Consider the following 14,825-nt stretch of genomic DNA (forward strand, 5'->3'; position numbering starts at 1 on the left):
TAATCCAGAGATCTTCCTTTGGCATTACAGTCATTGGAAATCGAGAAGGGAATTGAGCAGAGCTAGGAGACAGGCAAAAGGAGCATGTGTCTCTGAAATAACTGTGATTCTTCTAAGCTGCCAAGGAAAATTGAGATTTTAATTCTTATTACAGATAATAAGAATAGGGCATCCAAATTGCTTGGCTAACTTGAAAAATCTCATTGATTTCATGAAACATTCTCTAGCAATCAGGCCCTTTGACTTTTCCAAAGATGTCCCTTTAACTCCTTCAGACACAATTGAGTTTTAAATTTCTTCTTTCCTGGTTCTTTTTAGCACAAAGAGCAGTCAATCACACAGGATACTGAAAGAACATCAGAAAGCATGTATTCAATTTTTTCCCACATGTGGTTTATGGCAAAACCATGGATCATCTGCAGCAGACCAAGATTTCTAAGACACTGCTGCTGTGCTGCTCATCAGAATTACAGTTCAGTGAGGAGGAACAATTTGACTGTATATTATTTTCCCTACTACTCCACGCCAAGCCACATGGTGAGCAGAGGATGGGAATGGACAAACAGTCATCATGATAGCCCCAGGTAGACTAGGACCACTCAATAGTAAAAGCGTATTAGCAAACTGGTCAGAAGGGGCTTCCTCTTCCTCACTTCTTGCTGGATGTTTCACTGCTCTAACTGGAGGTGGAACAGACTGTAGCCTCTTATGCAAATGTTGCCTCCTCTGAAGAAAAATGAGTAAGGGTTGTGCATTTTATTGGTGGCTAATGGACTGCATTGTCACAGGATGCAGTAGTGAATAAGGCAAAATAACTGCATGATTGTAGTTTCTTATCTGTCCTTGCTGGAAACTGCTGCTGTCCTTGGGTAGCCAGAAATTGCTTGCTCACCTGGATTTCCAGCAAATGCTTTGTCTTTTCATGAGTTAAATGCAGATGTCTGACATTCATACAACCTGAGAGTCTTTCTGGGAAAGTCTAATGTCAAAAACAGATATCCAGGCATGGTGTATGAAAGTCTGTTTCACATCTTAGATGTGATTTAGTTGCAACATGGCCTACATACCTCAGTAATCTCCTTGCCAGTTTTTTCTTCTATTACAAAGTTTAGATATGACTTTCTATTAAATATTAATGCTGACTTCTTATGTTGTCTCATCTGCCTAAATTACAATTTGTTGTGCTGAGAGTGTAATGTATACCATTTCTTAATTTTCTTCATGGTGTTATAATTGTTGTTGTCATAGGTGATGCAAAATCAAAATCAAGCAAATAAGGAAAAAAAAGATAGCTACCATTCAAGTAAATAAAGGAAACCTTGAATGGCAGTATGATAATGAAGCCAGCTGAAATGAAGTTTAGTTAAAAAATGTCCAGTGAGATCAGCAGTTCTCTAGGGGCCTTGGTGTCTCCAGTTGTATCAGGAGCTGTTGCCTGTGCTGGCACTTAGAAGCATGTGTGAATGTATAATAAGATGGGTACAGAGGGTAAAAGCAGCTTCCTAGTCTCAATCTAAATTATGTTTTAATGGACAAAGCCTTTCTGCAAAAAAAGTTGCAGAAGAAAGAAGAAGGGACGAAAAACAGAGAACCAACTCAAAACTTAAAAATAAGGCTGAGGTGGGGTGCTGCTTGCAAATGATTTTTTGCAAATCATAGCAAAAATCCCTTTTCTGTATACATTGCTTCAATGTTCTCTTTAACTCAAGGAAAGTTTAACTGGCTTGGAAAAGGGCTAGATTAAAAACTGTTTGAAGTTTTTAAGGCCCAAAGAAAGGTGAATGCTGCCGCAAGCAGTTGGTTTCTGGTCACTGGTTGTGTTCCCAGGGCTCAGGACTGGGCCCAATCTGGTTTAATATCTTTATCAATGATCTGGAGTGCTCCCTCAGTGAGTTTTCAGGTGACATCGAGTTGGATGTGAGTGTTGATCTGCTGGAGGGCAGGAAAGCCCTGCAGGGCCATCTAGACAGGCTGGATTAATATTTCAAGGCCAATGGAATGAGGTTCAAAATGGCCAAGCAGTGGATCCTGTCCTTGGTTCACAACAACCCCATGTGGTGCTACAGGCTGGGGATGGAGTGGCTGGAAAGTGGCCCAGCAGAAGCCCAGGGAGGGCTGGCTGTCAGCAGCTGACCACGAGCCAGTGTGTGCCCAGATGGCCAAGAAGGCCAATGGTGTTCTAGCCTGTACCAGTGATGGTGTGGCCAGCAGGAGCAGGACAGTGATTGTCCTCCTGTACTTGGCACTGGTGAGGCCACACCTCAAGTCCTGTGTGCAGTCCTGTTCCACTCACTACAAGAAGGACATTGAAGGGCTGGAATGTGTCCAGAGAAGGGCAACAGAGCTAGGGAGGAGTCAGAGCTAGGAGAGACTTACAGTGTAAGTCCTATGAGGAGTAGCTGAGGAAACTGAAGGTGTTCAGTCTGGAGAACAGGAGGCTCAGGGGAAACTTATGACTCCCTACATCTCCTTTGGAGGAGGTTGTAGCCAGGTGAGGGTCAGCCTCTTCTCCCAGGCAGCCAGTGTCAGGAGGAGAAGACATAGGCCCAAGCTGCACCAGAAGAGATTCAAGTTGGACATCAGGAAGAATTTCTTCACTAAAAGGGTGTTTAAGCATCAAAATGGACTGCCCAGGGAGGTGGTGGAGACACATGGGGCTGTTCATTAAATGACTGGGCGTGACACTTAGTGTTATGGTCTAGTTGTCAGGGTGGTGATCAGTCAAAGGTCAGAATTGATGATCTTGAAGGTCTTTTCCAACCTAAATGATTCTGTGATTCACTGTGATTCTGTAAACACTTGTACATTCATCTGTTCTTATCTTCATACTGATCTGTGTAAGTGGACATCAAAACATATTTGCGAGAGGCCTGGGCACTGCTCTTACAGGAGTTATTGACAAGGATATTTTAGTACCTGTTTTCTCAAGTTCCTTTGCTGGTTTGGACATTTTCAGTTTTCTCCTTTTTTGCAGAACTATTGTTGCTTCTCAGAGTTTTGTTGCACTGGCTGCCAGGTAAATTCAGGCTAGTGTCAGCATGGAGACCAGCCAGTATACAAGTCAGAGGTAGGTTAAAACCTTTGATTCCTCTTTTAGTGCCAGGTATGCACTACCAACCTGTTTCTGAATATATGATAGGGGAGCCATGTGGGTCAGATGCCTTCTCACAGCCCAGTCCTTTTTCTCCCCTGCAGTAAAATAAACTGTGGTGCATCTCCTTGATCTCTAGCAGAGAATTGACTCCTTCAAGAGGCAGGGTAAGCATTCAGCCACAGTTATTAAAAGAATTGCCAAAAAGGTTCTTGTCTGGGTCTGACTTTGACACTGTATTCCTTATTCACCCAAAAGAGCCATAGTTAGTATGTGTCCCACAAATACATAAGAAGGAGACTATGTGGAGCAAGACAAAAGCGTCTCTGGGTCTTGCTGTCCTCACTTCTGTTAAGAGGTGCCATATGCCTTGTTAAGTCCATGCTGAAATAAGTAGGCTGCAAAAAGTAGAACATTGCTAGAGGCAGGGAACGAACACTGATTCTGAAAAACTGAATACTGACTGAACTCAAGGCAATACACAGAACGCTGACAGCTCTGCAAGGTGGTGCTCAGCAACAGCAAGCGGTGATTTCCATCACCAGCACACATTCACATAGATAACTAAGCACATTTCTGCTCACAAATCCTTGCAGTGCACTAGCTGCAATCACTTCTTAGAGTCATTCCAAGAGAATAGGGGAATACAGCAACTCATAATTAATCCTAAAAATACATGTTTTCTAGGGTGGTGTTTTTTGAGATTATTTTTTTTTATTGTGTAATTTAATATGAAGAAATCAGCTGAAAATGTCTAGAAGTTAGGTGAATTTTTGCTTCTAACACTGATTTTAACATTTAACATGAAATGACTGCAGGGGCAATAGATAACTAGTTGAAAAAAATGACAATTACAAGGGAAAGGCACATGCAAATGTCTTCAAGGGACAGTTCAGAAACATTTTGTTTTATCCCCATTTGTTTCTTTAACTGCCCGCATTAAGGTACAGTAGAATTTTGGACTTCAGTGCAGTGGTTATTACGTCAACAAAAATAATTTCCCTGGTGTTAGAATTTAGTCAGGGGTTGTTCCATTATATTAATGTTCTACAAATGTCATAGAACAAAGAGTATTCTTATCAAGCATGTCCATAAATCTCCAACTATCTAGTTCAGAGCATAAAACAAAAGGAAGCAAGAAAACCCAACTCTAAACTTAAAGCCAAGTTAAGTGAAAAAAATTCTATGAACCCTTGCAACCTCCTCAGTTGGACAATCTAAAATGAAGCAACAATGCAACCAATGATCAACCACTAAAAAAAGAGATTCTCAAAGCTGCCTAGCCTTGGGTCCTGCAGCTAAGTTATGGGTATCTCTGGGGAGTGCAGCTGGATTTTACAACTTTTGGCACATTTCCCTTGATAGAAGTGGGAGACTTTTTATCCTGCTTTTAAAATCTCTGCAAAGAATATGGATACTAATTTTAGAAGCACTTGCATCCTATCATATATCAGCCTGACTTTGGTTTCAAAATGCCAAAATCTAATACTAAGATTGAACACAGGCTCTTCAATCACATTAATCTGAAGGTTCTGTCTTATAATATTTCATATTAATCTTGGTTAAACATAGATGTACTAATTGTCATCCTTTCTCCAGATTATGCCAATCATTTAAAAATGGTATTTGCTATCAACCATGTATGACAAACTTATGGCTCCTAACTGGTGGAAAACTTGAGAGGTGGGTGAACAACTTTGCATCTTGCAATTGCTAAGGATTTAAAAATAAAATCATGGTATTTATGATAAAGCATAAAATTTCACTTCTCAGTCTTTTGAAGATTTCTTTGGAAACATAAAACAAACAAAAGGTTACTTGTACTGAACTAATGTTCCACTTCTGTCTTCTTTCCATTTAAAAAGATTCCTAAAATCTGGAAAAACTTGCCCCTCTTGCTCTAAGATACTGCCCCTGAAAGAAACATAACCACATTGTTATTAAAATGGCATCAAGAATAGCTAAGGAATCTGTTCTTGGAAATCAGCTTTGTGTTATCTACAAATATACAAGATGAGAATGACAGTGGCTAGAGGTTCATTATATCTGGCAGTATGTCAGCCTTTTTGAGGCTATCGTGTTTTAAACATTATTTTAGTATTATAAATCCCCATATTATGCATGACCAACTGTAGTTTACTTGGCATTGGAGAAGAGTTCATTCTTAGTAACAATGTTTGTATGTTTTAATTCACTTGTATAAAGAGTAAGATGACCATATTTCCCAAGGAGTCTGCAGAATGTATTATGCTCTTTATTTGGCCCAGTACACATTAACATTTTAACAGTAGGTTTGAAATTAATATCAGGGCTAACAAAACTGATTCTCTCTCTTCAAAGTAGAACTCAACTCCTCCATGCCAGCATTGACTAGTGGGTTGCCTTCCCTGTGTGAGAGCCAGGGCTGTATTACAGTAAACTGGTCCAGTGTGATATCACAGATATAAAAAATATTCCATTCTGTATCAAAACTAGGCACATGCCTTATATTTATATGAAGAGTAGATCAACAGAGTTGAGCGGTTTTGCTCTCAACTATTCAGGTCTGGCCTTCTGCATGAGGAGAAAAATATCTTATATTATTTCTAATTAGTAACTACAAGGATCTAATTTGGGTTTTTATGGTAGTTAAAAGATGGGTGACATCACACTTGGGTCAGTATTGGTGGATATCTAAAAGTACAACCTCTCATTTGTATTGCTTCAAAATGTACACAGTATAGATGTAGATTAAAAAAAAAAAGCTACCAATTTTTTTTTTGTGTTGAACCAACTAGAAGGGAGGATGCAAAGTTTTACCAAATGAGATATATGGATACAAATTTCATTGTTGAGTGTGGTTTAGACAAATGTGTCTTTTTCTTTAAGTATGTAAATCCTACACTGTAGGTTTTTTTCTTTTCCTTTTGTAGCAGTAGAAAATGTTGAACAATTGTCCATGAGCATGAGCCAGTGGTTCATTGCTGATATCCCCAGAATGCCAATATTTGCAATGCAAACAGTTAGTACAATTTCCCAGTTCTATGAAAGGCCCTGACACATCTGCCTCAAGGTCTGGAGGCTCTGTTGTATAACCACAAATAGTCTTTCCATTTTCATATAACCTTTTGATATACTGACAGCTGCATTAAGCTGCTTCTGCCTAGCAATTCCACATGCCAGGCTGTTTTAATTGGTTTTAATGCCACAGAAAAAGCACTGCTAGCAGAATATCATCAAATCATTTTCATATTGAACCTTCGTGGTCCAGAAACCTCCCCTTCAACCACAGCACCATTGTTTTTGCGAGGGACATATTCAAGGTCAATGCTGGTTTTGTGTTTGCCTTTCCCTCGGCTCCACACAAAAAGAAGAAGGAAACAAAATAAAACCACTCCAAGGAATGTGAAACAGCCCATAGCTGTGGACACCAATATTGTCTTAAGGTCCAGAGAGTAGCTGTTTGCATTAGTTCCATTAGAACTTGTGTCGTTGGAGTCTGTCATATACATAGGGGTCCTGTTGGCATAAAGGAAACGGTCTGAAGTAAACCCCTTTACTGTCAGGGAGGCTGAGTAGGTGTCATTCCCAGCTGCGTTACTTGCAATACAGACATAGATCCCAGTGTCCTGGTCTTGGGCAAATCGTATCTCCAGGGTGCCATCTCCCAGCACAGTGGCTCTACCATTTGATTTAGTTGTGATCAGCCTCCGGCGTGGGGTAACCCAGGAGATGGTAGGCTGTGGGTCCCCATCAGCATTGCACATCAGCTGCACGGTCTGTCCTTCCTCCACTACCAGGTACTGCAACTTCTTGTCTTGTATCTTGGGCTTCTTACAGGTGAAATAAAAGGAGAGAGCTGTGCTGTGAAAGTCTCTGAATGACCTCTCTCTGACACTGTCTGGGCCTGCACACATTGGTGGCTCACCACCAAACTGCAAGGTGGGCTGCCGCTGCAAAATCCAAAGAAGACGACAGTCACAGGCCAGAGGGTTGTTGTTAATGCAGAGGACCTCAAGGCTTTTGGAGGAATGGAATACATTCTCTTCTAGGGTTTCTAACAGGTTTTGGGACACGTTAAGCACACGTAAGAATCGGAGCCCTTGGAAAGCATGTGGTTCAATGGTGCGCAGCTGTGCCCCCACCATGTGGAGCTCCTGCAGGCGCACTAAATCCGACAGCATGCCTGCCTCGATGGTGCTGATGGGGTTGTAAGACAGGTTGAGATGTGTCAGGTAAACCAGATGTTTAAAAGCAGAGTAAGGTACTGCAGACAGGTTGGTGTTTGTGATGGATAGAGAAGTCAGGTTGAGACCGTACAGACTGTTGGCAGGCAGCATGTCCAGGAGCGGCCAGGCCTCTATCTGCAGGTCCTTCAGGCGAAACAGTCTTTTAAAGGCGTACGCCGGCAAAGCATTAATGTTGAGCTGTTTCAAATGCAGGCTGATGAGGTTGTGGAGGTGAGAAAGAGCTTCTGTTGGTACAGCTGTGAGGTTGCATCTCTCCAGGGTGAGCTGCTCCAGGCTAAGCAGCCCACTAAAGGCCCTGTGTGATATATACACCAAATCATTGTCCCCAACCTCCAGGGATTTTAGGTTATGCAGATCTTGAAACATGTAGTCCAGCAAAATGACAATCTTGTTTTCACTTATATCAAGCTTTGTTAAGTTTGACAACCCAGTGAACACCCCAAGGGGGACCAGTTTCAGACGGTTTCCTTTCAGCCTCAAGGAGCGCAAGTTGAAGAGATTGTTAAAAGCTCCAGGCTCAACGTTGGAGACAATATTGTCGCTGAGGTCAATCTCCTCCAGCAATGGGTATGATGTGAATTCCTCAGGGTTAACGCTTTTCAGTCGGTTCTTGCTGAGGTCCAAGATTTTGGTCTCAATGGGAATGCCTTCTGGGATGGACATCAGGCGTCTTCGGTGACAGCTGACAGACTTGTTTTGTGCTGAGCATTCACAGCGGGCTGGGCAGCCCGCAGTGGGGCTTGTGAAGACAAGCAGCACAGCCAGACCCAGGAGCAGCTGCCAGCATGATAGAGCTGTGTGACGCATGACTCCACTGATCTGGGCTAACCCTCCGTCACGGGCCTGTGGGGTGAGGATGGGAAAGGGGAGAAGTTAAGTCTGCAGAAAAAGAACAGTACCATTGCAAAGCAAATGCATGTGTTTTCATATTGAGCAAATCAATAAAACCTTTTGTGAATGTCATGACCTATATAAAGCAGATTTTACTTCAATATCATAGGGCTAGTCAAAGGATTTGTGTATCCAGCATTTACCTCCAGATGTTGATGAAGACAAAACAGCTTTTCCTACTGCAAAAAGTAGAAGACCTTTCAGTCTTTTCTCAATTTCAGTAGGTTTCCTCAAGACAGTTCTATAATTAACCCAGAGATAAATACCATTCACTATGCAAAAAGGGCTAATAGCATTTGTGATAAGTTTACAGCATTGGATTTCTGTGAGGTGATATGAAACCAAGCTTTTGCCTCCCGTTAGTGTTTTAAGGCAAATGTTAATGATGTCATATAATCAAGAAAAGGAGGTCCTTGACAATGAAAAGATTCCTCTTATTATTTATTGCATATATTACAGTTATAAAGAGATGAAGCTTGTTCATGCATACACATACACAATGGCTCAGATGAGGAAGGAAAAACCGGTGCATCTCTGATTAGAATTTATAATAGGTCAAATTGATTCTTTGTTTTTTACTGCACAGAGATATTTTGTGTGACTGTTTAGAACCCAAGATCCAAAAAGGGTTTGCAGAATACCTCTTTGTGATTCCAAGACATATGAACTAGTTTTAGGAAGACAAAAATAAGGTAAGATGAGCTGTCCATATTTAAGCAGCGCAGTGTACAAAGAAGCACCACAGATTTAGTGAAAATCACAGTTAGTAAAGGATTTATTCATTCACACCTTCAGGTTAAAAATGAGGATAGAAGAAGGCAAGATGCCTTCTACTAAAGTAGCTCCCCTTGTCCAAGCAATGCACTTTTCTGATTTAGTCACCAAAGGCAAGAGACTTTTTCTAAGTCTACTTAGAAGCTAGTAAATGAAGACAAACAATAACCCATTTCAAAAGAAGAAGAAGATATAGGTGTTCATCAAAGAAAGGTGTGTTTGAGATGTTCAGAGTAAAGCAAATTGCAAGCAAGGACCATGGAAGTGCCTTAACTCCTATGGTACAACCAACTTGATGAGGCTAAGTATAGTGCTGGGATACAGGCTTCAAAATATTAATAAGCCTTATAATGGCCTCAGGCTTTTCATGCCTTTTCTGTATTGTTTAATTTGAGCTTCATTTTAATTGTACTTGTAAAAATACTTAAATAACTCCCACCAGTAATGACTCCTTGGACCTGCGCAGATGACTATGACCCATCTGCTCCAAGGCACAATGACAAAATTATGCAATAGCTAAGAATCCACCAACTTGTCTGCCTCTTTGGGCTTTAAGGATCATCTGGATACTGCGTAAGAAATTAGTAAATTGCGTTTGAGTAAATTTTTTTTGTGTTGTCATATGGATTGTAGCATAAAAGAAATCCTCCCATACAGAGAGGATAAATGCATTTAAACAAATATGGTATAACTAAATTGATGAGGCAATCAGACAGCTATTTGAGCAAATAAGCTCTTTGAAGCACATGAAAATAGTCCTGTGTAAATCACAGACTGATGAAAAAGAAAGTCCCACCAGTAACTCTGCTACAGCAACACTGCTCTCCGATGGTACACAACTTGGAATATGATAACTCACCAAATCATCCTTCCTGATGGAGAAGAGTTGCACTCAGACTGTGGAAGATCAGAACAGTGGAGATTCAAGATACAAGAAAAGGAGCAGATATTTGGATCTATTGATCTTACTGTATCTAAAAAATTTCTAAACAGGAACTCTAAGGTTTGGATTGTACGCATTTGTACTGTTGTAACTGGACTGAGAAATAAGCAGCTGTTGTGCTCTGACTGTTAAAAACTAAACTGAGTGAAAAAGCATTTATCTTGGAACTTTGTATAAATTGTGTTCTTTGACTGACCAGACATGAATGATGCACATATTACTCCTCTCACAACTCTGTGAAAGAATTTCACTCTTGACTGATGCGGCTTTGTATTTCCATTTTTACACTTCCATGCAGAGACTATTAATGTGAGGCACACTGCACGCTGGTTTTGACGTATAGACTGCAGACTGGATGAAAATTACTCTGTATTATATTACCTATAAAAGCACATTTCCACTTTGTTCTAGAAGGACAACCTACTGAGATTCAGTTTTCCCCCTAAATTGTAGTCTTGCAAGTAACTATTGCTAGTTATCTCCAGCTGTGACAAAGGTTTTCAGAGATAAACTTGACTTCATTAGGCACTAACTTAAAACTGGAAACCAATAGGGATTCTGAGTTAGGTGTTTTCCATGAATTTAGATCAGAGAGGCTTCTGGGTGCTCTGATCTTTACTTTCAGAGCTCAGTCTGTGAGGTTAGTGCTTTCATAGTGATACTTCTACCACACAGGGATTTCGTTTCCTACTGTGTCCATCTAATAATGTATGAAGCACAAAGTAAACAGGTTCAGTGGAAGATGAGCATCCTGGAGTGTTTGGTTTAGATAGTGAAAATATGAAGCACTTTTTGCAGCTATCCAATCCATCTGGTAACTAAAACTTCTGAGGAGTACAAAGTAGAAGATAGACAGTATAAAAGATGATAAAAGGCTTTTTTGACTGTGGCTGGAATATAGCAAAAGCAATTCAAAAATTAACAGTAGTCTTCTGCAAAGGTGTGTGTAAAGATAATGAGATATATATTTATCTATAAGGGTGGATGCATGTGTGTGTATGCACTTGAAAGGAAGCAAGGTTCAGGACTGAGATATAATCTGGGGTGGATACATTTCAATAAGGACGAATAATAAATTATACTAAATATCAAGTCAGAAAAACAAAGATTAGGTGGATCAATAAGTACAGGTTAGAAGAAAGTATAAATTAAATTTATTATTATTACAATTTACATTGAGCCAGATGATACTACCATTCTTTCTTCTAACCAAATCTGTGACTATACCCTTCACTTTGAACTGCTTTATGGAAAAATGACTTCATCTTCATTATGCAAAAATTGTAACCTTATCTCCAGCTAGGGTTAAAAGGTCTAGCAAGAAAAACATGTGGGACAAGGTAAACTCTGGGAGAAGCCTAGAGTGAATTTGACGATCTATTCCACATGGCCACCATTTGAATTAAGTGAATATAAAGTTGTATTTTCAGGACATGTCCAACAACACCACTAGCTAGGCCTACCTTGTGCCTCCAGTCTATAAAAATTTTGAAAGGATACAGTTTAATCTGTAAAGTACCGTCCATGTCAGTGTGATCACAATTATTTATTAGTATACATCCATTAATAAAAATGCTACTTTAAAAAGAAAGAAATTATGTCATTGAAAGATATTCTTCACTGCAAGATGATTTCTTGAAGCGATAAATTATTTTCTGCATTTTTTTAGAATTGTGGTATGTTAATTGGTGACTTCACTGCAGAGGATTGAATTGTTAGTGTCAGTGTTCAACATGATGACTTTCTTTCCTGCTTAAACAACCAGCACTACATACTTTATCTTTGCCAGTGTAGGTATTTCCTCTAAACATCTGCAGCACTGTCATTTTTTTATTCCCTCTCTTCATTGTGGTACATACAGGGCAATAAGGTAAATGAATGTACACAGAGAGAGAGAGAGAGAGAGATAAATGTAAGCTAAAAGTATAGTCTTGCTGATCTGTGATTGTACCATGCCTTTCACTACACAATAGTCCTCTAAAATTATAGCTTGTTAGATGAAAATTCAAAAACCATAAATTATTATGAACTAAGAGTTTTGCTTTGTTTGGATGTGGATGACAACATGTAAAATTGTTTTCCTGAGCTTTCTGGGGTATTTGTCATGCTTTGATAGACTCTGGGAAATGAAATATATGAAGGAGTTTTTATTAAAAAAATAAAAATAAACTAATTACCATTTTTGTCTTTGGCTCTGTTCTTTAAGTCCAAAGTCAAGAGTCAAGTTACTGTTGGCTGATACTCTTTTTTAAAAGAGGACCCTATTCAAAGTTCAGCTATGCAAATATGAAAGCTCATTAAAGTTATTAGTTAATAGTTCTGTGTGATCTCACCCAAAACAGCCACTACTACTTTGAAATGCAAATCAGTTTTTAAAAAGTTCTGAAGCTTTGAATCTTCCTAAAAGTGCTTTACAAGATTGTATAGTGCCCTGTAGCTTTTAAATTGAAAAACTATAATTAAAAAAAAAAAATCCAATGATGTCCTAGAATGCAGTGCAATTCTAAATATCATATATAAGAATGTGCCAAATCATGCATGTATTACATATTTTTCACTTCTTCCTCAGACTAATTTTGAAGCCTTTAGAACTGAAAGCAAGACTGCACTTGACCATGGTCCTTTCCATGTCCCATCGGATGCTGTGTCTCATCTGCATTTTATGGGAAGTAGCTTTAGCCAGAAAAGATGAGAGTCACAAGATCTGTTTCTGTCATTAGCTGCATTATCATCACTTGATGCTCTGACTCAGTAGTTTTGATCTCACCTTTCCCACCCCTTTTCTCAGCCTTTCAGACAAAATCCACCCCAGTGGATCATATCAGAGATTACAATTTTGCCTGACAGTCACTTAGTAATTTACATTCTAAAAGCCCCTTTACAAAAACATATTTATTCAATAAATGTTCTAGGATTAAATGTTGCATGACAAAACAGACTTGAACTTATTATTTACTCAAATGCTACCAGGTAATCCTGAGAACTCAGTGAACTCCCTGTTTGAAAAGTGTTTGCTGGGTTGACCCTGACTGGACACTGGATGCCCACTGAATCTGTTCTACCACCGTCCTCCTAAACAGGACAGGGCAGAAAAAAAGTATAAAAAAAGGTTCACACATTGAAATAAAACAGGGGCAGAACACTCACCAGTTAACATCGCAAGCATAACAGACTTAGCCAAAGGAAATTAATTTTGTTTATTACCAGTTAAATCAGAGTAAGACAGTGAGAAAAAACCTCAAATTTTAAAACACTTGCCCCAGCCTTTCCCCTTTTCCTGGGCTCAACTTCACTTCATCTTTTCTCCCTTACCTGAATGGCAGTGCAGGGTTTTGGGAAATGGGAGCTGTGGTAAGTTCATCACATTTCCTCGGTCACTCCTTATACTCTTCCCCTGCTCCAGCATGGGGTCATTTCCATGGGATACAGTCTCAGATTAATTTCTCCAGCGTGGGTCCCCCTCTTGCAAAGTATGCAGTCCTTTGAGATGGATACTTTTTGAGACTGTGTTTAGGGGTAGTAAATTGTTCTGCCTGTATAAGATTGTTTCTCCTATGAATATTGAATTTTAGCATTGCTGTATTTTAAAGCAGGCAGCAGATACTGAGGAGTTTAAATGTTCTGTCTTTACATGGCTGTCATCATCTTTCACACTTCAGCAAGCAGTCAGCCAAAGCCATGTTCAAATCTTTGCCATAAAACACCTTTGCTTGTGTGCTGAGCAGACAGATACTAATGATAATATATATAGCTAAAACTACTGAATTTCTGTGGTGGAAAATTTTGCCCAGCTCAGTGTGGTTTGGGAAATTTTCTATTCACAGCTTTATCTCTCAAGTACCTGTTGCATTTATGTTGGAAGAGCAGTTGGCCTGGCTTTCTTGAACTCTCCTTTGGTGCTGCACCAAACCAGGTAAGGGCAGGAAGGGTAAGTAACCTTTGCTGGTGGACTGTACCCAAGGTGCCAGTGGTGGGAAGTGTTGCCCAGGAGATGAAGGGAAGATGAAAAACAAACTGAGATGGTTTTAGGGACAGCCAAAGGACACATGAAAATATGGGACATTTGGAAATGTTCTTACTGTGGGACACAATGCCACCAGAATGAATGAAATCTTGCTTGTGTCATTTTCTGACCCGACTCTGCAAATTAGACATTCCCATCATATGTTCTTTCAATGTAAAAGCTAGTTTGTAAAACCAAAGGCTTTGCCTCATCGTGTCTCATGCCTGAAATTTGCCTAAGCTTAGTGTATTGTTCCCAGTTTCTATCATAGACTAAGTCAAGACTGCCTAGGTACTCTAAAAAGGATGTTTTTTTCTTTAAAGTAGAGCATCTCAGAAATGGTTTGAATGAATATAGGTTTCTACTTTCCCTGTGTCCTTGATCGAGCCTTTGTGCTTATGCAGAGATTTAGTTCTCCTTTCTTTTATTGATCTCTTAAACATTTCAGCATTTAAATAAACTGTAAAACATTAAGTAGCTATCTGGATTCCAATAATAAATAGATTTAAGAATTCTTGAGTAACAGAAGCAGTAACAACCACTACTAGTCTGACAATTCATTGAATTGGAAGCAAAGATTTGATTCAATTATACTGCAGTATTAGGATTGTTCTCATCTACTAAGTCATCAGCAAAAACTTCATGGGATACCATCAACTCAGAAATTACAGTCAAGTAGCATTTGTTTTCAGAAGAAAATATTGAGATTCAGGTCATTGAAAAAGTCATAATACAGAACTAGGAAACATAAGCAAAAAGGCAACTAGAGCAACATTCTTCATTAGCTTACCCAGTAGAATTATTTTAAGACTGCTTAAAATATTTGTATCAGATGTTTTAAAACTAAACAAGTGGGTATAGTTTTCACCCCAAATACTTATATTTTTGTCTGAA

At 39.4% G+C, this 14,825-nt stretch overlaps 1 protein-coding gene across 1 annotated transcript; it reads right to left on the reverse strand.

The window, feature by feature from the left end:
- Window positions 1-6,306: 6,306 nt before the first annotated feature.
- On the reverse strand, window positions 6,307-8,157 carry LINGO2 (leucine rich repeat and Ig domain containing 2). Its single transcript, XM_059492702.1, has one exon. It carries the CDS (start codon window positions 8,125-8,127, stop codon window positions 6,307-6,309), a length of 1,821 nt encoding a protein of 606 aa, XP_059348685.1. The 5' UTR covers window positions 8,128-8,157.
- Window positions 8,158-14,825: the final 6,668 nt, after the last annotated feature.

Source organism: Ammospiza nelsoni, chromosome Z (genome assembly GCF_027579445.1).
Source record: "Ammospiza nelsoni isolate bAmmNel1 chromosome Z, bAmmNel1.pri, whole genome shotgun sequence".
Taxonomy (NCBI): Eukaryota; Metazoa; Chordata; class Aves; order Passeriformes; family Passerellidae; genus Ammospiza; species Ammospiza nelsoni.

Excerpts from the sequence above, each read along its gene's own strand:
- LINGO2 (XM_059492702.1), bottom strand. The coding sequence starts at position 8,127 with ATGCGTCACACAGCTCTATCATGCTGGCAGCTGCTCCTGGGTCTGGCT.